This window comes from Ricinus communis, chromosome 5 (genome assembly GCF_019578655.1).
Source record: "Ricinus communis isolate WT05 ecotype wild-type chromosome 5, ASM1957865v1, whole genome shotgun sequence".
Taxonomy (NCBI): domain Eukaryota; kingdom Viridiplantae; phylum Streptophyta; class Magnoliopsida; order Malpighiales; family Euphorbiaceae; genus Ricinus; species Ricinus communis.
The window spans coordinates 11,227,755-11,250,714 of record NC_063260.1 but is presented as its reverse complement, the minus strand read 5'-3'; the positions used below and the strand labels follow the sequence as shown (position 1 = coordinate 11,250,714).

Here is a 22,960-nt window from a genome sequence, read left to right as displayed (position 1 = left end):
TTCTTAGTTTTTATATGTTATACTAGATATATCAGAGATATTAAGTATGAAAAATTATCCATATAATTATAATTTATATAATTAAGTAGAATTTATATGTAAAATCATTGATAATTTAAATTAATAGAAAAATATATAAAATTAATAGATTAATTAAACTAGTATGACTTAGTTACCTATAAATTTAATGAAAAAACTTTATAAGCATACTCTAGCAAATACCATCAACTTTAATGAAATTATTCTGAAAAGGAGAAAAACAAAAACTTGATGAAATTATCTTTAATCAACGAAATTAAATTTCAGTAGAGACCTTAAATAGGCATTGAAATTCTCTTCCAAAAAAGAAAGAAAAAAGTATTAGGGTGGTATTGTACACGCGCAGCGACCGGAACCAAAACTTCCAGTATGAGTGAAGAAACGCCATTATCCTTCGCCCCGCCTGCAAACCCTAATTAATCTCCATCATTTCTCCATTACTATCGTCCATGAAATTCCCTCCTCTCATCATTAAGTACTCACATTTCATCAGCGTCTAGGGTTTTCAAATCCCCAAATTTAATTTTTTTCCTAAGAAACAAATAATGTCTCTCCCTCCTATAGATTGTATATACGTCAGAGAAGATTATATTCGCGAATGGAAAAGCGGTAGCTCTAGCTTTCGCGTCCCTGACCCCGTCCCTATGCTTCGATTCCTTTACGAGCTCTGCTGGACCATGGTAATTTTAAATATACCTATCTTTTTTTTTTTTTCAAGTCCACTTTGTTGTTTGTTTGATTTTGTTGAAAAATTTTAGGTTCGAGGAGAACTGCCGTATCTGAAGTGTAAAGCGGCTTTAGAGTCTGTAGAATATACAGAGAGTGTGTCTGCTAGAGTGTTGGCTTCCACTTTTGCTGATATTGTTACGCAGATGGCTCAGGATGTCAGTATTTTTTTCTGGAATGGTTTAGTTTTTATTATTATTATTATTATTATTAGTAGTAGTAGTATTATTAGTATTAATTTTTTGTCCTTATGTTACTGTTCTTGCAGCTTACAATGCCTGGAGAATACCGAGCTCGGCTCATAAAGTTGGTTAGTATCCATAAGTTCAAATAAAGATCTGATTTTGATTTGCGGTTGTTAAATGTGTTTTTGATTAGGTTATATATGCTGGTTTGATGATATATAGCAAGTTTTAATGATGATACAAATTATGAACTATTGATAGAACTCATAATATTGAAGGATTAGAATTTCAACTTTTGCTAATTATATTAGTATGACTCTACTTATTGTTGATTGGAAGCATTTGAAATGCCAATGTCATGGGTATTTGCTACTTTGTGAATTAGCTGGTTTTCTTAAATTCAATGTTTCCTACAGGATGTAATAGTATTCTTTCGTAATTTAGTCAGTCTTCTCTGTTATAATATTTGTTTGATTTTCGTAATATGCTTATGTTTATTACTATATCCATTTGCTTCTTTATAGGCAAAGTGGCTGGTGGAATCTTCACTTGTCCCATTGAGGTTTTTTCAAGAGCGTTGCGAGGTAAGTTCTTGTTTATTTAAGAGGGTTTAGCATTTTTCTTCTGCTCATACTTCTTTTGTCTCTTGAGAAATAAATGTTACATTTTGCTGTTCTTACTGTTCAGGAGGAATTTCTCTGGGAGGCTGAGATGATAAAGATAAAAGCGCAGGATTTAAAGGGGAAAGAGGTACTTGAATTTCACAATTATTACTAATATTAACACCTGGGATGTCATTCTCACCTGGACTCCTGCGATAGATATCAAGTTGGCAAACTTCTTTTATGGTCTTTATTTAATTTAAATCCTTATTTGTCTATGAATATCCATTAAGATTGATTTTGATTCACCATATGTTGGGGGAATATAGACTCTAATTAGGAGTTTACCATGTTTTCTAGACTCTTATGTTCCCCCAAGTAGGACTAAAAAATCACAGAGTTTAGTGAGTAGTACTCATTGTTTCATGTGCAGCATTAAAATTGTAAATTGGCTTTTCTTGTCATGTCAGCTGACATTATGATACTTCTATTTAAAAAAATTCTGATGTTCCCTTCCTGCAATGATTTTGATATACTGTTGATGTTGGTTTCAGGTCAGAGTAAACACTCGTCTACTTTATCAGCAAACAAAATTTAATCTTGTCAGAGAAGAAAGTGAGGGCTATGCCAAACTGGTATTGTATTCCTCTGTTCTAATCTTTTCTCTCTGCTTTAGTTCCTCTGTTTTAATATCATCTCTGTTTGAATATTTTCTTTTCAAGTGATTAACCATCCTTTTTGTGGGTATACTTTTTAAGTGTCAGATAGCATCTAATTTTGTGTGATTGTTGGAAGGCATTTATGTATTTTCTCTCATGTCACATGTTTATTTAATTTGGAGGCTTTTTTGTTTTTTCTCTCACCTCTTTGAAGCATTGGGAGTTATTGACTAGAAGCTTGCTTTCTTGAACTTATACCTACAAACCAAACATAGTTTGCCAAGTAAAAGCATTATTTTCCAATTGATGGGCTTCTATCTTCTTGCAGCCTATATATAAAGTAAATAATTACATGAAGAATTTTGATTAAAAAAGCATTATATACCTGGCAAATTTTGGTACTTTGGTTTGCCAATTTTACGTCATTTCTAGTTTCTTGGAGGTTACAATTTATGTACCGTTTCTTTATGGAAAACTTCTTGTTTAAAGACTAATTATCTATTGCCAGGCTTGGGGTTGTAAGTTTTTGAGGCAATATACATAAACTCTCAAAAATCAAACACATAGCCAAAACACTCTAGATTCCTACCTAATCTTTGATTCAACCTCCTCTTTTACTCTTGAGACTCCAGGATCTGCATAATATGTTGACAACTTGAGGGTTTCAAAACAATCATATCATCATATATCTTTTTTTTCTTCTAATTCTAGAGTCCCTACAGTGCTTAGTTTAAGTTGAAGTTCACTTTCAGCTTTTCTTTTTCTTTTTTCTTTTAAAATAGAAACTATACGATGCTATTATTAAAAGCTATTCCTTGGGCTTTTGATTTTATAAATATTAATTTTTAATTTTTTTCATAAATTAATAAAAAAATTAATTTAATTCTTTTTAAATGGCTCCTGCTTATATGTTATTTTGGCTATTAATAATGTAATTAAGAAAAAAAATATATTGAGTACCTCATGTGAAATAATTAATAATTAATAATTATATTAATGTTTTATATATTACCAATTAAATAAATTATGTATCTAAGTAATAGTGTTGGATGCATCCAAGAGTATAAATGGAAAATATTTTCCTAATTGAAAAAAACATTTTCAAGAAAAATAACTTTACTACAAATGCTTTCCACTCATTTGTATTTTTATTTTTATTTCTGTCTATAAAGCAGTACTAAAATAGCAACATGTTGCTGCATGTCAAATTTCATCATGCAATATATTTTGATCTTTCTTGTTGTTCTATAAAATTCTGTTCACATAATGTATTTGGTTTTGGAATTATGTGTACTAAGGGTTTCATATAGATTTGCTTTTTATCAGCATTTTGATGCAACAAACAAAACATTGTAATAGGATTTCACTGCACGGGGCCAATTGAATTTATTTTTGTGCAGGTTACCCTTCTATGTCAAGGCTATGACAATGTAAATTCAAATGCATCAGCAGCAACAATAGGCATCATTAAGGTTTTAAGTTGAACTTAAATGTCTGTCCAGCTTGTGTTAGGTCATATTAATTTCACATTCTCTTCTGATTAATGCAATTTCTGCAGTCATTAATTGGGCATTTTGATTTAGATCCAAACCGTGTTTTTGATATTGTAAGTTGTCTCTCTCTTTCATAATTCCTTATGTGCTGTAGTTTTTAAGTATTTGATGATCTGAGACTAAGTGTGGGTTGCCATTGTTTCCAATTATTAGGTTTTGGAGTGTTTTGAACTTCAGCCTGACAACAACATTTTTTTGGACCTGATCCCTATCTTTCCCAAGGTGTGCAATATTTTGGTTGAGGTTGGATGAGTTGTTTGCTGAGCAACAAAGTTATAGAAAACCATTTATTGCTCTTAACTTATTCCTTGTTTGCAGTCTCATGCCTCACAAATTCTTGGTTTCAAGTTCCAATATTATCAGAGATTGGAAGTAAATAGTCCTGTACCGTTTGGGCTCTATAAGCTTACTGCTTTGCTGGTGAAGGAAGAGTTCATTGACCTTGATAGCATGTGAGAGTGGTCTTTTCAAGCTTTTATTTTCATAGTAATTCTTTTTATTGTAAATTGCTAAAAACCATGCTGACAGTTGTCAAAATTCTCACATAACTTATCTCTTCGTCAAAAGTGAATACATAGTCCCTGATTTTTAGAGAAATATACACTTTAGACCTTCATGTTTTAAGATGAATCAACATTTTAGTCCTTTGACGCTTGAGGGAATAAAAGCTATTATGTTTGAAATGTGAGGGACTAAAATGATATTTTCATTGGAGAACAGTCAGGGACTATGGAAGTTAGTAATCAAGTGTGAATTTCGTCCAATGTCAGGGTTTCTTTTGTAATTCACCCTTCTTTTTTGCTGTGTGGAATTGTGTGCTGCAGTTTCTGTTATAGCATTTCCATTTGATGTTTCAATAAGTTTTGACTGTCACAGTATTTTAACTAAATAGATAAGTTGCGTTAAGTGAACTTATGGATTAGGCCTGATCTGAATGTTTAAAACCTTAACTGATTGTTATTAATTTGGATTTGTAATCATCACTGAAATTTTACATTTGAGAGATTCGTTTTTTTTATGGCTGTGAAGTAATATACTCTTGCAGTGAACTATGAATCTTTGCAATGTGAACTTTGATAAATTTTATGTTACAATCCATTTATCTCTTTTAATGCCATTCTCATAATTTTTAAATCAAACTACTTTTTCAGTTACTATCTGTACTAGGCAGGTTGTAATAACTTGGTCATTAATGAATGAATGATGCCATCAGGTAGTTCTGTATGAGATGGAAAACCTAGTACCTAAGGGGATTTCTTTACAAGGTGAAGTACCACATAATTTAAGGGCATTTACATATCCAAAATGTGTTTTGCAACTAGCCAAAATCTCAAAAAGACAAGCTGCATTATCGAACATGTATAGCGAGAATATTTTCTCCAAATGGTCTTCTTGCTTAGTTTGTTCTCTTCTCTTCTTTCCCTCAAATTTTAGTTCTTATACAGGCGAAGAATTTATCGGTAGAAATCTATGAAAACTAATACAGTTGGGAATATAAGGTGTCTTCTTCTTAATAATTTCAAGTAAAAAGGTGAATGTTAACATGTTGAGGTTTTCAAATCTTAGTGGATGCCAGTGAAAAAGCTATCTGAACCCTTTTAATTGAAGCGTGTACTAGAGTAAGCAGACTATTTTTATACTGCTTAATGGGTGAACTAATGGACACAGAATGATGCGATCCAAATTTGTTACCATCCTAAACGATTTGGAAGGACTTTCCCTTTCTTTTTTTGGGCATACACATTCTTATAATTGTCTTTAAGATTTTCCACTTCTCTCTTGACTTTAACTCACATAGATCAAAATTTCATACTTTGGCAGCTATTCTCATCTACTTCCTAGGGATGATGAGGCCTTTGAGCATTATGTTGCTTTTTCTTCCAAGCGCTTGGATGAGGTATAATATACTGTAATGCCATACTTGCTATAGCTTTTGTTGTCCTTAGTTAGTATTTTTTAAGTTTGGGTATGAATATTTTGGTGATCTGGATGTTTATCCAGAATTCTTGCATAGAAGTGCTTGTGGGTTAACCTATTATAATTCTCCAGGCAAACAAAATCGGAAAAATAAATCTGGCTGCTACTGGGAAGGACCTCATGGAGGATGAGAAACAAGGAGATGTTACAGTAGATCTTTTTGCCGCTTTGGATATGGAAACTGATGCTGTAGCTGAAAGGTTATCAGAGCTTGAAAACAGTCAGACTCTGGGCCTGCTTACTGGTTTTCTTTCTGTGGATGACTGGTAGGTGTAATGTTAAAAGTTTTCTTTTTCAAAACTGCTGAGGAAGTTTCCATTGGTTTGCTTATGGTTTGAGTTGGAGCAATTTCACTTGTTTTCTGCTTAGATTCTGATTAAGAATTCAGCAATCTCCTGGTATCAGTTTCTTGCATGTTTCATATGTTACAAGATGATTTTAAATTTCAAATTTTTTTTAGACACAATGGATGTCTAAGTTTGTTCAAGGCATAGTTGGTTTAAAATGATAAGTGAGAATTTAAGACACATATATTCAAGATGCAAATTGTTCTCTTGATTCTATGCTAAACTCAATTGATATTTGCACACTATTAGAGGACCTGCGGGACAGGTTAAGAAGGCTAATAGGTTCATCGGTATTGACTGATATTCATTGGTCTAAACAAAAATATGTATCCAAGCAATGCTGGAATAATTTATCAACTTTTGCCTTCTAAGTTTTCCTCGTGCAACCATTTGACTGGTAAAATGGACTTATTATCCAAGTTTGTACAAATAATCGTAATGAATGTTCATATGATTGATTGTTGTTTACATTAGCAATTTTCTTCATGCCAACATTGATTGGCCCAGTTAATTACAATGAGATGTTTATTTTCCCAGTATGATGCTCTATGCTACATATCTTTTCTCAGGTTTCATGCTCACATATTGTTTGATCGTCTCTCTCTGCTAAACCCCGTGGGACATGTGCAAATATGTAAAGGGTTATTTAGGTAAATTGGTCATTGTTCAATTCACTATTTATCCATCTGTCTAGTGTGTAAATGGCGTCTCATGGCTACATCGAATTCATGAATCATGCTAAGATCATGGTGCCACTTTTTTTTGTGGTTATCCAACTTCAGATGTCAGCCCCAGAAATGAATTTTCTTCATTATTATTCTTGCAAGTGCAATATCATCACTATTAAAGGATGTATGGGTGCTATCATTTTGTAATGCTGCCATTCATATGCTCAGGCTCATTGAGAAGTCAATCTCAGCAGCTTATGATATCATTCATCAGACTCACGTCCAAAATTTGGAGTCTTCTTCAGGAGTTGGCTGTAGTTCTATGGACACCAGCATTGCACTTGCCCATAGGTCCGTCATTGATCTACCCAAGGAGCTTTTTCAGATGCTAACGACTGTTGGACCTTATCTCTATCGTGATACAATATTGCTGCAGAAGGTACATAATTTTAATAAATTTGTTAAATAAACTTCTTTTTTGAGATACGAGTTTAAGACTTCTCTTATTTTAATCTTCCGTTTCTTCATGGTTAGGTTTGTAGGGTATTGAGGGGTTACTACTTGTTTGCACTCGAGCTTATTGGTGGCATTGATGGAGGTACAAGTAAGGAATCTGTTTCTATGGGAAATCCTCGTGTTCACCTGAGAGAAGCTAAGTCAAGGGTAGAGGAAGCATTGGGGACATGTCTACTTCCTTCTCTGCAGTTAATACCTGCAAACCCAGCAGTTGGGCAGGAGATATGGGAAGTGATGAGTCTCCTTCCATATGAGGTTGGTCTTGCATCGATTTGGCCGAGTACTTTAGTTTTTTTCTTCTTTTCTAGGTAGACTTGCTTGGCAATCTGGCTTGATGAATACTATGTGTCTAGGTGCGGTATCGTTTATATGGTGAATGGGAGAAAGATGATGAACAGAATCCAATGGTTTTGGCTGCAAGGCAAACAGCAAAAGTATGTAAAATATGCATCCTATCTGCTGTTCATGTTGCAAGCTTTATGCCTTTAGAGCACTGTTTCCTACTCTACTCATTAACTTGATAATCTTTGTTACTCGGGCTCATCTTTCAGCTGGACACCAGAAGGATACTGAAGAGGCTTGCAAAGGAAAATTTGAAGCAGCTGGGACGGATGGTTGCAAAACTTGCTCATGCAAATCCAATGACTGTACTTCGAACTATTGTTCACCAGGTGCTGTCTGTGACACAGCAATGATTATTCTTCTTATTTTTATATTTTATTGCTCTGGCTTTCATGGGGAAGGGACATTAATTTTCTTGAAATATGGTATACAGATTGAGGCATATAGGGATATGATTGCCCCCGTTGTAGATGCTTTCAAGTATTTGACACAGGTGAGGAACCTGTTTTCCAATTCACAACAAATTTCTTCTTCTTTATTTTATTTGTGTTTTAAAATAGCGTTGTATTACTTGTATTCTCTCTGCCACTTGAAGTTTTTCTTACCTTCCCCATGAAATTCCAGTTCATTTAAGTTGATGCCTGTTTCTCCATTACAAAATCGAATTTGTACTTTGGCTTAAATAGTGCTGGTCTCTAAGATGGAAATACCCTTGTGAAATTGTCCTTTTGGGTCTGAGAGTATGTAGAAGTTGGAGGAAAACTAGCCAAATTTAATATTGTATTAGTATTCTAGAAAGATCAATTTGAATCTGGGAAAATCTTTCACTTACTAAATTAGAAAGATTTTCTTATCAATTTTAGTACATTAAGGGCTTCTCAATTTTGGCTCCTGTAGATTACTGTGTGTTTAAGATAAGGTATTTTTTAAGACTTGTCTGATCTAGAACAAAATTGTTTAATGATACTGCTATGATGTTAAGTTGCAGGATGTGATTTGGTTTTGTGATGCTTGCAATAGATAACATCTTAGGTCTTTGTGGAAGTTTGCCAGTCATAGTTGTCCTTTTTATTTTATTATGGTTGAAATTCTTGGCATGCAGCTTATTTTGATAGAATTTGGAATTCTTTGGAATAGGCTGCTTGAGTCTTTGCATCTTATTTGTTAATGTCGTTCTTTGAATGCCTGATTTTACTTACAGCTTGAGTATGACATCTTGGAATATGTTGTGATTGAGCGCCTGGCTCAAGGAGGTCGTGATAAGCTGAAGGATGATGGGCTTAATTTGTCAGATTGGCTTCAATCATTGGCTTCATTTTGGGGTCACCTGTATGTGAAATTATCGTATTTTCTGAACTCTGCATTCTTTATCTCACATTATTACTTTTGTTTGGAGATGTCGATGTATTAAACTCATTGCGCTTTTAATAAGTCTACTAGATCTGCTCTTATTAACTCGCATTATTAGAAGTAGTTTGAAAGTTAAAATGATACAATTGATCTGCACAGGGAGGTCTCAATTTCAGTTGTCTCTTACCTTCATCACATGCTCTCTGATAAATTTTATTTGCGCTGAATTTGTTGGCATTCTATGGCGCATGTGGTTGCTGGTTTCCTGATTGCTTTCCAACCTATGTCTGCTTATTAAGTAACTTTTCTGGGTAGTTTTTTCCTAAAACCATTGATATGAAATGCATGGAGTCAATATTTTGATAATTGATTGATTCTATTAAGGATTTTAGATATTTCTTGGGATGGTTTACTTCAGTTTCCGGGATGCAGATTTAGCCCAGCAAAAGCAGGATAACTGGAGCTGAGGTGTGGGGGGACATGCTGATTTTTCTGAGTCCCATTTTGCAAGGCCATATTAGTTCGACAATTTGGTTTGGCAATTGAATGGGCTTCAATCAGAGAACTTTATGGAATTTCATAACAGATTGAATGACTGGTTGACTCTGTGGAAATGATACCTGAGGTGGAGGGTTGGTTGGAATTGCAATATTCATTGTTGTCACTGACAGCATTCTGTTTTCAAGTTTGGTATCTACTGGGTTTAAAGTTGGGGTTTTCAGCTTGGCCAGCTAGATGAATGATTATTACAAAATCATATGTTCCTTTTCCTCATGAAAGTAGAAATTTCTGCGAAGGGGTGTCATTAGGCAGGATTGCGTTATATAAGTTTTACATAGATCCTATATCTTCTTTTTACTCTGAAGTCTTTCATGCTGGTTACTTTATAGTTGAGAGAGGTACATCTCGAAATATTCAATTGAGGTTGAAATCATTACCGGGTAGATGGTTGATTATTTGTGATTGAAAGGAGAAAGATTTTGTTTTACCATGTGACTTGGGAGGTCGATGTCATATACTATTATGGTAAAGTGGCTAGAACAAGCATGTTAAATATGAAGCAGAACAAGTGGGTGGGAATTTTAGAATGAGGGTTGATAGTGGAAGCAGGAGAAACGCTTTGAATTGATCAGTGTTTGTGATAGAGGTATGATCTACTATTGGTGGAGCTTTGCCATTTGATTGTATTTTTTGACTCATACGAAATGATATGAAATGGTATCCTTGAAACTTTTTGGCTGTGTGAAGAGCTTAGTTTTAGGCTGGAAGGTCAGTTTAGATGTCGGTTGTTTCTGGGTTTAATAAACTTTTGCCAGCTTGCTCTTTCATATCGGTTCTTTCAGTTAGTGTCTTTGATCTTATGTATGGGTGGAATGATACAAGATATGTATGTTTTATCGGATCTGATGTTACTATACTATCTCCATCAGATGGCACTCTTCTATCATGAGATGTGGTCTAAACAAAATGAGAGGTCAATAAGCAATTCATTTTGGTTGTAGCTGCATTAGCTTGTTGTCATGGTGGCTTTTGGGTACTTCAAGGTGCATTGGGTTCTTCCTATATGGAGATCCATCGGCAGCCATTGTGCAATGCCATAGATAACTTGCAATCTGTGGAAATAAATCAAATTCTGTGGAGGTGACACTTGCAATTGTTGTCAAAGCTCTCATGGTCGCCAGGGCTGTTCAGTTGTACATTCATTGGCGTAGTTTTCATTGGAGTCCAAAAACTTTTTGGTTTGTGTTTATTTAATTTCTTTCTTTTTGTTTTTTCCTTTCAACTTTTTTTTCTTTGCATAAGTTATCATGCCATGCACATGTAGTGGACCATATGCGTTCAACATAGAAAACACATGTAATGTATGTGAAGTGACATCTGATACCAATAGATGCTTTGTTTAGAAGTGTCTGGAGGGGAAAAATATTTTATTATTCATCTTTGCTTAAATGATCTGGAATGTTTACTTATTCTTTGGTGTGTTTGTGCGAGTAGTTTCCTTATTCATAGGTGTAACTGTCAAGGAAGGTTCATTGAGTGGGTTTGCCTGGCTAGCTGATTCAGTTTTGCATTGACTTGATATGCTGATATGGACAAGCTGACAATGGCTGATGAGATTTTCGAGAACATAGCAGGAAACAACATGTTTGCACTGCGAGTTTAGGTAGAACTGAGCTATGAGGATTTTGGGATTACTGTTATGAAAGTGATAAGTCATGAGAAGCTGCAAATAGTGCCCATTGATGATAAGTTACAAAAGGATTTGTCAATGTGGTTGGCCTTCTCCATGCGGATCTAAGCTGTAAAATGTCCCCTCTTAATCTCGTAGAGGTTGATGGAAAATTTGGTATAAACAGAAAAGAGGTGGTTGTTTAACTTACCTGAGTTAATTTGTGGCTGAGGTTTTTGTTCATGAGTGAGGTGTCGAGGAAGAGTGACTCCTGCAGTAATTTTGGTTCTTTGACTTCTTAGCAACAATAAGTTGAAGAAATACATCTTATGGCAGGGATTATTGCACGGTTTTACTCTTTTGTGCTCTGGTGGTGATCTGTGGTAATAATTCACTTGTTGTTCAAGTGTTAGTGCTTTTATGGTGGCAGGTGGCCTGGGTCATATAAAGTTTGTTTTTTCCAATTTATCGCTGGGTAATTTTTTCCTCAAGCCGCACTTCCTTTTTTTCTTCTTCGTCCCTTCTTTTTCCTAGTCTGTTCCTTTCTTCAGTCAGAACAGATATCTACTAAACGTTTTATTATCAATGTTTCTGACACTGGCTATCTTTTCCAAAGCTAAATTGCTGAAGTAAAATTTTTGCTGCTCTTGGTCACAGGTGTTTGTTTTGGTTGCATTATCTTTTTCTTCATCCAAAGTTAAGAGTTATAATTTCCAAACTTTTCTCCTCGCTTCTTGCTATCGTTCGAGAATTCTGCTTTTGATTGATATCTATTTCTGGTCCCTTACAACTCCTAATTATGTCTTCTTTATTCCTTCTCTGGCATATGTCCTCTCCAATAAAAGAACTGGAGTTCTTTTTATTATGTACCATGTAATGAGTTGAGCAATTCTGATGAGTGAAACACGCAAGAAGGTGAAGATGGTGTATTGATATTGGTGAGACGTGCCGGGTATCTTCATTATGGTTGTTGGCCACCGAAACTGATTGTGAATACTTATCCATGAGCAGATAATGTCAAATCGCCTGGGAATGCATGAGCTTTGTTAAACATGGTGAATATTATCAAGGAAGACATTTTTTGGTCACCATGCTGTAAGGGAGATCTTTAGTTCAGGTGTGCAGCCAGCAAAAAATTGGTGAGGCAACCATGGAATTTACAAATGTGAACACTAGGGGAGGAGTGAAGGGTGTGGTTGAGTAACGGTTGATGGATCACTTTTGGTTTGGTTATTACTTCCATTTTTGTCAATGGTTGTACTTGTTAAAATTTCTTTTTGTTTTAGGTTTGGATTCTTGATGAGATTTTAATTTAGTATTACTGAATTCCTTACATTAAGGTTTATCTACACCTAATGGATTATTAACAAACTTATCCTTGTCCTCACGGTGGGCCATTTGCAGTTTCAACTTGTATTTTCTGTAATATGTTCCCACCTTTTTTGATTGGCTACATTTTTAGACAAAATATGACGGTACTGTAACGTGCACTTTGTTGTAATCTGAATTCCTCGACTTGTCAGATTTGATTAGCATATGCTGGATAAACTGAATATTGCGAAATGAAACTTAACTTTAATGGGATCTGCATATCCCCACTCTCTTAATTTGCTTGGCCAAGAGCCTTCATAAACTAGAAAATGTGCCATCATAAACTAGAAAATGTGTCATGAGGATGGATGTATTATTTTCTTACGTTGATGTAAAGCATTGGATTTGGGATTACTGAGAGAGCATCCTAGTCTGCTGCCTGGTTAATGAATCTGGCAAGACCTACCTTAAACCATTAAGATTTTTTCTTTTGGTTACAATCCTTAAAGATTGTAAATGCTTTTGTGCTTTTCCACCCTTTTGGAAAAGTTTTCAGAGTACTAGGTACCAACTCTTCCTGGTTATCAAGCATCATCACCTGTTTTATGTAAGCGGTGTTGTTTGTTTTGTAAACCAATAATCTGCTTGCTTATTCCTGGTTATTTATATATTGAGTTTACCCAGTTTGAAAATCCCATTGCTTTTGCTATCTTTCTTCTCTCTGTGGAAGTTATCATCAACGTGGTTGCTTTCATTTATTGACTTGTTTGATTCCTTTGTTCAAGGCATGTATGGGATTGCATTCTGTTACATTTTCTTTGTAGTTTTAAGTGGAATATTGAGCTTGAAAAGTCTTTGTTTAAGTTTAAGAATTACATTTTGGCTTTATTGTTTACTTTGCGAAACTTTATGAAGATTTTGCTTGCTTCAGGTGCAAGAAGTATCCATCTATGGAACTGAGAGGCCTTTTTCAGTATCTTGTCAACCAGCTTAAAAAGGGTCAGGGAATTGAGCTTGTACTTCTACAGGTAGTATTCAAATGTGGATATCATGTTGTTTTTAGCTTCTGACTGGAGTCACAAGTGAGTAATTAATGACTAATATTTATTATTCATCAGGAGCTTGTTCATCAAATGGCTAATGTTCAGTACACGGAGAACCTTACAGAGGAACAATTAGATGCGATGGCAGGGAGTGAGACACTCCGTTATCAGGCTACTTCTTTTGGAGTTACACGAAATAACAAGGTCTTGAGATTCTCTTTTCTTTTTTCTTTAACACTGTTTTGAGTAACAATATTATACTGTGATTCAGTTAATTGATTATTTAAATGGAGACACCTGCATCCTGCCTAGTTAGCTGCCTGATACTAATTTCTCTATATCTAAACTTGTATTTGAACCAAAGATTACTGGACCTATGGATCTTCTTTCAGATAAACAATAGTCTTTGAAGATATGGCAACCTACTGAATCATATGATTTGAAGTGTTCAATTGCCATGCTCACATTCCGGTATCTCCATTCAAGATTGGTATTTTAGTGCGAAGTGTGGAGTCAAGTAACTGTGGACACTACGCTAAACTGTGGACGTTTATCTAAGGCTTGCTATGTACAAGTATTAAAAAGGCTGCAAATGATATCTCTCTTACCTTTCTACCCTAACCCACCTATATACTCTTACAACTGATTCACACCAACTGACATGAATGCTATGAGATTAAGCTATGCAGCCATTGGTTGCTAGATTTCTGTACATTATCTCTTTCCTATTCATCCTTTATTTGTTCTTCCTATAGTTCGAACTATCGAATCTCTATTCAGTTGACTATTCACAAACTGTAGCATTGGTTGCTGCTGCCAAGAAAATTATTGGGATGCTGATCCCTTTGGCATGAGTTCTGAGAATTGAGATGTCAGCTCTTGTTATGGTGCTTGAGTACTTGAGTTCTAAATTTCAGATCAATATATGCAGGCTTTAATCAAATCTACTAACAGGCTAAGGGACTCCTTGCTTCCTAAGGATGAACCGAGGCTGGCGATTCCTCTTTTGTTACTTATTGCTCAACACCGTTCTGTGTAAGCTATTCTAATCTTCCATGAAACTACTTGAAGTAATTAAGACTTTCTTCTCAAGATTTTCTGCTTATGCTTTGGCTGTTTGACGTTTTGGTCATTGGTATGGATGAACAATGAATTTTTTCAAACATCTAGCTGTTAAAGAATTGGTGTTACCTACAATGTAATTGCGTTAATGGCCTTAACAAGGTGTAACAGTCCTTTTTACCTGTTTGCTTATGTTGGGACCTTTTTTCTTCCCCTAATGCTTTCCTCTTTTTTTGGATATTGTTAAAGAGGCTTTGTTAGTATTTCTGTTCTTCTCGCTCTCCGTTTTGTTTCCTCATGTGATAATTTGTTTATATAGACATGACCCTGTGTTACCAATATTTCTTTGACTTAATTTATCCCTCCATGCATCAGACCATGTTAATAGCAGTGAGGAAACGAGTGACTTACAATTTTTTTCTTTTTCAATTTGGCCCAATAATATCTTTTACTTTTCTGTGAGCTATTCTTCTTTCCAGACACTTGGCATGATAATTTAGCACTTGCTTTTGTATATTTAGTATCTTCGGTTGAGATTCTATTTGAATCTTTTCCTGCAGGGTTGTCATTAGTGCAGGGGCACCTTACATTAAAATGGTTAGTGAGCAGTTCGATAGATGCCATGGAACTCTTCTTCAATATGTAGAATTCCTTTGCAGTGCAGTTACACCAGCCACTGGTTATGCGAAGCTGATTCCATCTCTCGATGATCTTGTTCACCTTTACCACCTTGATCCAGAGGTCTCTGCCACTCTTCTCTCTGATTTTGCAGTGTGTGGACACAACAAGACATAATTATTTGTATTTGTGTTATGCTTACCGTCCATTTGCTTCATAAATTTTACTTACTGTTAGCAATGTCTTCGAAGTTTACTTTGAACTTTCGATTGATGCCACAGTTAAAATGTGTATTGTAGTTATCAGTGTGCTTCACTGTAATTTACTCTATTACTTTGCACATTGTAGGTTGCTTTTTTAATTTACCGCCCTGTGATGAGGCTCTTCAAGTGTGTGGGAAATTCTGATGTTTTCTGGCCCCTGGATGACAATGATGCTGTGAGCACTGTAGATTCTGAACAAACAGAAAGTTCTGGCAATGTGATTCTGGATCTTGGCTCTTCTCAGAAGCCTATAATGTAATTTTGTTGCCAGATTTCCCTTCATACGCTATTATTGGGAGGAATAATTAGAAGAGTGACAATGGTTATATGTAAACTCTATGCAGGTGGTCAGATCTTCTTGAGACTGTGAAGACAATGTTGCCATCAAAAGCCTGGAATAGCCTGTCACCTGATCTCTATGCAACATTTTGGGGCCTCACGTTGTATGATCTGTATGTTCCTAGAGATCGTTATGAGTCTGAAATTGCGAAGCAGCATGCAGCTCTTAAAGCATTGGAAGAGCTTTCTGATAATTCAAGTTCTGCAATCAGCAAAAGGAAGAAAGACAAGGAAAGGATCCAAGAATCTTTAGATCGTTTGACTAGTGAACTCCATAAGCATGAAGAAAATGTTGCTTCAGTTCGCAGACGACTTTCTCGTGAAAAGGATAAATGGTTGAGTTCCTGCCCCGATACTCTGAAAATCAACATGGAGTTTCTTCAGCGCTGTATTTTCCCACGTTGTACTTTCAGTATGCCGGATGCTGTTTATTGTGCTATGTTTGTGCATACTCTGCATTCGCTGGGGACCCCATTTTTCAACACAGTAAACCACATTGATGTTCTGATATGCAAAACTTTGCAGCCTATGATTTGCTGTTGCACTGAATATGAAGCAGGTAGACTTGGGAAATTTTTGCACGAGACATTAAAGATTGCTTACTACTGGAAGGTAATTTATTCCTTTACCCTGTGACTGCTGTTTTCTGTTTATGTATTCTTTTAGAAATACCTCTTCATCAGAAAGTATATTTCAATTCCGATAAGAGTATGTATCAACATTGAACTGAGCGTTCTCTCATTTTTATCCGTCTATACCACATTTCGTACTTTTCAATTGTTGATACTAAGCAATGGCTTATCTCCAGAGTGATGAATCAATTTATGAACGTGAGTGTGGGAACATGCCAGGCTTTGCTGTGTATTATAGATTTCCAAACAGCCAACGCGTTACATATGGCCAGTTCATTAAGGTGAGTTCTCAGGCATTAAATGTTTTAACATCGATTTCTGTTAATTTCTATTTCCTAAGTTCAAGAACTCTTCGAGATCTTGCAAGCTGAATGGGAACTTTTAGGTGGTTCTGATCTCTTCCTTGCATCTAGTTATATAAATGCTGTTTAGTTCTGTATCATGATTGTTGATTACTCAGCTTGAAATGTAACTAATATCTGTATTTAAGCATTTTGTAAGCTCTGGAAACCTAGTTACTTTTTCTTACCTTTCTTAACCCGTAACCTTGTTAAGTTTTGTCAAAATGGCTGCACTTTTTGGATATGGACTTCACGTGGTGAACCACCTTCTTGTTTCATTGAGCTAAACACCTTACTTATTTTCTTTACAGTTTATCTGGGCTTTATGATCCCCTCCTCTTGTTCATCCATACTCTTATTTTGTTTCTCCATCTTTTCTCTCCTGTTTTAATCTTCCATTTGAGTGCATATGCAAAGTCATTTGTGCCTGTTCATACTGTTTCTTAGATTTGCTATCTTCTTCCAGTGAGTTATGCCTGAAGATTGAATTTTTTTATTGGGTGATTATTGAATGTTTCTTCTTTCAGCTTAAAGTACGTACTTTTCTGCTTTATTGAATTATTAGTTGAGGGTGCATGGCAGATATCCATTCTCTGCTTTATTTCTCTTCTCAAAGACTGACCCATGATCATTTCAATTTGGTTAGTTTGAATACGGATACTTTGTTGTCTTATTGTTGGATAGATGAATTTTGCTGTTAAATCATTTAATATGAGTCCAGTTCCTTAGTTTCATCTCTTTATTAGTGTCTTTTGCTTGTTTCTGTTGTTAATTTTGCAAGAAATCATATTGTTGTCCGTATTGTACATGTATCATGAAGTAATACATTCGTGTATGTAAATTTGACCGTCTGTGTTTTCTGGGTCTCATCATTGTTTGAGTGCTGTTCTTCCGATAGGTACACTGGAAATGGAGTCAAAGAATCTCACGGTTGCTGATTCAGTGCTTGGAATCAACTGAATACATGGAAATTCGGAATGCACTTATTTTGTTGACAAAGATTTCTGGTGTTTTTCCAGTTACTAAAAGGAGTGGGATTAACCTTGAAAAGAGGGTAAGCGATGTCAGGAAAAGTTGGCTTTTATTTATATATTATTACAGCCTAATCTGTACATTCGTTCCCTTCTTCCTCTATGTGTTAGGTAGCCAGAATTAAAAGTGATGAAAGAGAGGATCTTAAGGTGTTGGCAACTAGTGTTGCTTCAGCTTTGGCTGCTAGAAAGGTTTGTAGTTGCTGCGGTAGTACATTTACTTTTATTACTATTAGTTTCTTTCTTTTCTTTTTTTTTTCCTTCACATATGTTGCATGGGTATGTTAATAATTGGACTTGGTTTTATAACTTATTGCATATGTTCTTTCTCATGTAATTCTTGTATGCATTAATTTGAAGATCATAAAATGTTCTACCTAGACTCATTATTATAAAATATTGAAGTACAACTTCAATTAATAATAAATATTAAATGGAAAATAAAATTGTTAATTAAGTAAATACATTTTCTTGAAGTATTGGTTTCAGTTGATATGTTGATAAATCGGATTTATATTGTGAATATAAAATAGAAAAGTTTGATAAAAGCACAAAGGAAAACAATACTTTTTTTTTTTTCACATCCTTAACTAAATAGATTGAAATGATGCTTTGCTATAATTTCAAATTAGCTACTCAAATTATTTTTAGCAGTTCCTTTTGGTATTATTTTAATCGTTTCCTTTTGCATTACCTAGGTTTTATTTTTAGTAGTTTTTTTTCAATAGGTTTTAATAGAATTCTCTCTTCTTTTTTTTATTAGAACTTCTATTCTACCAAAGAAAACCAACAATAGGAATGCCATCTTTATTTGCTATTACATTTTCCGCTTTTTTGTTTTTCTTTATACAATTCAATGATTTAGCATGTAAAATGTAAAATGTTTTTCATTTAATAATTTTTTTTTATCTTATAATCAATGTTGAAAATCTTAATAGAGTTGGACTTTTACCGTTAAGACCTGTACTTAACGAATTATTAATATTATCTCTTAATAAATTTAATTAATAGTGACCAAATTAAACAATCGGTAAGACCATTTCAGTAAATTTGTCTGTCCCCATCCCTTTTGCACTTTTATATATATAGTGATAAATGTTAAAGGTTCTTCTTCTCTGCAGCCTTCTTGGGTCACAGATGAAGAATTTGGTATGGGATATCTTGACATAAGGCCTCCAGCTGCTTCAAAGTCTGTGTCTGGTAATATATCTGTTGGCCAGAATAGTTCTGGCCTTAATGCCTCTCAGGGCGAATCAGCTGGCGGACGAGCTGTTAGCACTACAACTCAACATGGAGATGTTGGGAATTCGGCCAAAGAACATATTTCTAGAGCAAAACCTGCAGATAAACAAGAAAGTGTGTCATATGTGAAATCTGATTCAGTAAACCAAAAAGTAAAAGGTGGATCACTGGTGATTCAGTCAGACCTTCAGTCATCTGCTGCTTTAGTTACTGGACAAGCTGGAGCATCAAGATCAGCAGAGAATCAAAAGCAAATGAGTGAATCGCCAATTATAATACCAGATGCCCCAAAAAACTCTGCAGAGTCTGAGGTATTTGGTTGATCATGTGCAATATTTTATTGTTTTGGTTGACTGGACTTGCAAATAGATTGACATCCGTAAAATAGATAGCCTTTTGATTACCAAACATTCACCATTGAAGACCACCGATAGAGGCTCCTAAAAATACAACAATAAAAAATAAGAGGGAACATCTGCTTAATGCTTCTTTCTTATTTACTTCAATTTGGTTCCTTATTTTTCAATTGAGACGGATTCTTTTTTTTTTTTTTTTTGAAAAGCTTGTAACTCAGCAATTATCTCATATGGAATCTAATGTCATTCAGTTTACGCATCACAAAGGGAGTTGGGTTGAGCTCCAAACATGCATGTGCATTTAAGTATGCCGTCACTTGGAGATATTTAAGGCTGGAAGAAAATATTTCTCTCTTGAAGCTATCTCTGCATTCTTTTATAATTCTTACAGCTAATATTTGAAGAGATCCTCTCATTATTCATCATTCTGTAGTTAGGTAGCTTTGGATTTTTATCCTTACAGCGCCTGGATGTAGATAGCCTTTTGGAGGTGTCAAAAGATGCGATAAATGTTTACTGCTTTGAGAGAATCATTATGTGGTACTTATTGTTAGTGTTGTTTCCCTTATTTTTGTTGGCAGTCAAAAGCTTCAGGCAAACGGGCAATGCCTGCTGGATCAGTCAAAACGCCAAGACAAGATGTTGCAAAAGATGACTTAAAATCAGGAAAAACAGTGGGCAGAGTTCCTGTTGCATCCTCCAGTGACAAAGATATGCCTTCCCATTTATCAGAAAGCAGGCTGGGAAATGGTACCAATGTTTCTTCCACAGGCACTTCCAATGGTAATGCCTTTCCAGCATCAACTAAAGGCTTCAATTCATCTACACGAACCTCTGATGGTCATGGTAGTGAACTAAAGGCAGATGGAGCAGCCAAATCAGTGGTAAAAGATGATGCAACTGAAGTTGGTGATGTCCAGAAGCCCCCTTCTCGAGTTGTTCATTCTCCAAGGCACGATGGTTCCTTCGCATCATCATCAAAGTCTAGTGATAAGTTACAAAAGAGAGCAAGCCCTGGGGATGATCCCGACAGATTAAGCAAACGCCGAAAAGGTGATACTGAATTGAGAGATTTAGATGGTGATATTCGATTCTCTGATAGAGAGAGGCCTATGGATTCTCGGTTAGTTGATCTTGACAAAATTGGAAGTGATGAACGTGTACATAGGAGCATGGATAAACCTTTAGATAGGTCAAAAGATAAAGGTATGGAGAGATATGACAGGGACCATAGAGAAAGATCAGAGCGACCTGATAAATCTCGTGGAGATGATATTTTAGTTGAAAGACCAAGGGATAGGTCAATGGAGCGATATGGAAGAGAGCGCTCAGTTGAGAGAGGGCAAGAGAGAGGAGGTGCTGATAGGAGTTTCGACAGATTCTCTGACAAAACAAAAGATGAAAGAAACAAGGATAAAGTACGCTATGGTGATACATCTGTAGAAAAATTGCACGATGATCGATTTTATGGGCAAAACTTGCCTCCACCACCACCCTTGCCTCCTCATGTGGTTCCCCAGTCTGTTACTGCTAGTAGAAGAGATGAAGATGCTGATAGAAGGATTGGATCTGCCCGGCATTCTCTAAGGCTATCTCCAAGGCACGATGAGAAAGAAAGAAGACGCTCAGAAGAAAATTCTTTGGTTTCACAAGATGATGTAAAACGCGGAAGAGATGATAATTTTCGTGATAGGAAGCGAGATGAACGAGAGGGATTGGCAATGAAGGTATGTATTAGCTTTTGGCTTCTGTTTATATTTTGAATTATTTTCCATAATTTGACACGTGATAAGGTTTTTGTCAGATGTCTAATGCTCATTATTACCACTCTATTCTCTCCTCATCTCGTGGATTTACAGGGAGGGTAGTTTGATTACTTGCTAGTTTTGTGTTAGCTTTAATTCAATTGGTGTTAAACCCATAAAGCAAAGAAGTGATATGTTAATTTTAATGGTATCCTTGATTGTTCTTGTTATTGGCTTGTGAAATGTCTAAATGTAGATGGAATAAGAGGTCAAATGTGCCAGATGAGATGCCTAGATAGGGCCACAATGTCCATCATGCCATTCTGTCTGAGATAGCCTCTGCTGCATCTTAAAGTTTGCACACAGAGAAAGCTTGTTGATGTTTGGTTTCTTCTACTTTCTTGTTTGTGTTTCTGAAAAGAGAAATCTGAAATGGGCTGCAGTTGCTAGATTTGATGAGTGAACTTTTTCTGGCACCATAGTAGCCAAATATCTATTATGGGATTAAAAAAAGTGTTTTTTTTGGCTTATCCTTGACCTGCAATGAACAGGTGGAGGACAGGGAGAGGGACAGAGAGAGAGAAAAAGTCCCTTTGAAAGATGACATAGATGTTGGTGCAGCCTCTAAAAGACGGAAACTTAAAAGAGAGCATATGCCATCAGGGGAAGCGGGCGAGTATTCTCCAGTTGCTCCACCACCTCCACCTCTAGCTATCAGCATGTCACAATCGTACGACGGAAGAGAAAGGGGAGATAGAGGAGCCTTGATTCAGCGTGCAGGTTACTTGGAGGAACCTCCAATGCGAATTCATGGTAAAGAAGTAGCTGGCAAGATGACTCGTCGTGATGCTGATCCGTATCCTCAAAACCAATTTTTAGGAATGCATTCATGATCTAGGCACTTCCATCATATATTCCTAATTATGAATATCCCATGCGGTTACTGTTAAACTGTCTTCATGAGTAATGGTCTATTTTCCCGGTTTGCTGCATATGGTATGAGATATTGTTTGAAGAATAATGTCTAGCACGCAGTCAGTTGTTTCGCAAACCTCACTGCCTGAGTTAGGCAATTATTCAAATTCTTAACAATGAAGGAAAATCTAGATATTAGCACCAGATTAATGCTGTCTTCTAAATGATACAAGATATTTTTGAATACATTGTGCTTAATGGGAAAGTATGGCTGATAATGTTTATCCTTGTTGAGAGGAGTCGGGTTAAGTCTCATATTACTGCACTATGCAAATGTAAATTTATAAATTTTATGTTTTCTCAATAAATTTTTTTGTAAGTCATTACATATATGTTAGAAATGATTTTTAGAAATTGTAAGTCCTTAATCAGGAAATAGGATGTATGACCGAGAATGGGATGATGATAAGAGGCAAAGAGGAGCAGAACAGAAGCGGAGGCACAGGAAATAGTGTCATGGACGGCGGATGATGATCAACAGCTGAGACTTAGTGCGATGGACAATGGAGTGAGACTTGCTGATTAATTAAATTCATCAAAACGGGAACTTGAATTCTCATTGATATTTCTCTTTCCTGCTGACTTGTAAGAGACTAGCTCTTTATATTTCTTCTTTTTAGGTTTTTACTAGAATCTTTGATGAAATGGAAAATGAGATTGACATCCATTTTGTATAATTGTGAGTACTGTATCATATTTATTAGATATTTTTTCCCTTTCAAGTCGAAATGAAAAATGTAAATACAAATTTTGTACATGGTTGGTTAGTTGCTATTTTAGTCGTAGTTTTCGAAGGCACGATTTGTGCTAACCCTGCTTCTTCGGGTATTGGATTATAGATTAAATATAAGAGAATTGGCCAAGTCGA

At 35.5% G+C, this 22,960-nt stretch overlaps 1 protein-coding gene across 1 annotated transcript; it reads left to right on the top strand.

The window, feature by feature from the left end:
* Positions 1-331: 331 nt before the first annotated feature.
* LOC8272297 (THO complex subunit 2) lies at positions 332-22,847 on the top strand. The gene is made up of 32 exons (XM_015724404.3): positions 332-719; positions 798-923; positions 1,034-1,075; positions 1,475-1,534; positions 1,638-1,700; positions 2,107-2,187; positions 3,612-3,683; positions 3,770-3,817; positions 3,918-3,986; positions 4,083-4,216; positions 5,586-5,661; positions 5,814-6,007; positions 6,658-6,738; positions 6,985-7,195; positions 7,291-7,527; positions 7,626-7,706; positions 7,824-7,943; positions 8,048-8,107; positions 8,816-8,943; positions 13,377-13,473; positions 13,564-13,692; positions 14,420-14,523; positions 15,111-15,291; positions 15,517-15,686; positions 15,776-16,382; positions 16,579-16,683; positions 17,642-17,797; positions 17,886-17,966; positions 18,896-19,327; positions 19,954-21,099; positions 21,669-21,973; positions 22,472-22,847. The coding sequence occupies exons 1-32, from the start codon at positions 585-587 to the stop codon at positions 22,542-22,544; spliced, it is 5,604 nt and encodes a 1,867-aa protein (XP_015579890.1). The 5' UTR covers positions 332-584; the 3' UTR covers positions 22,545-22,847.
* The last annotated feature ends 113 nt before the right edge of the window (positions 22,848-22,960 follow it).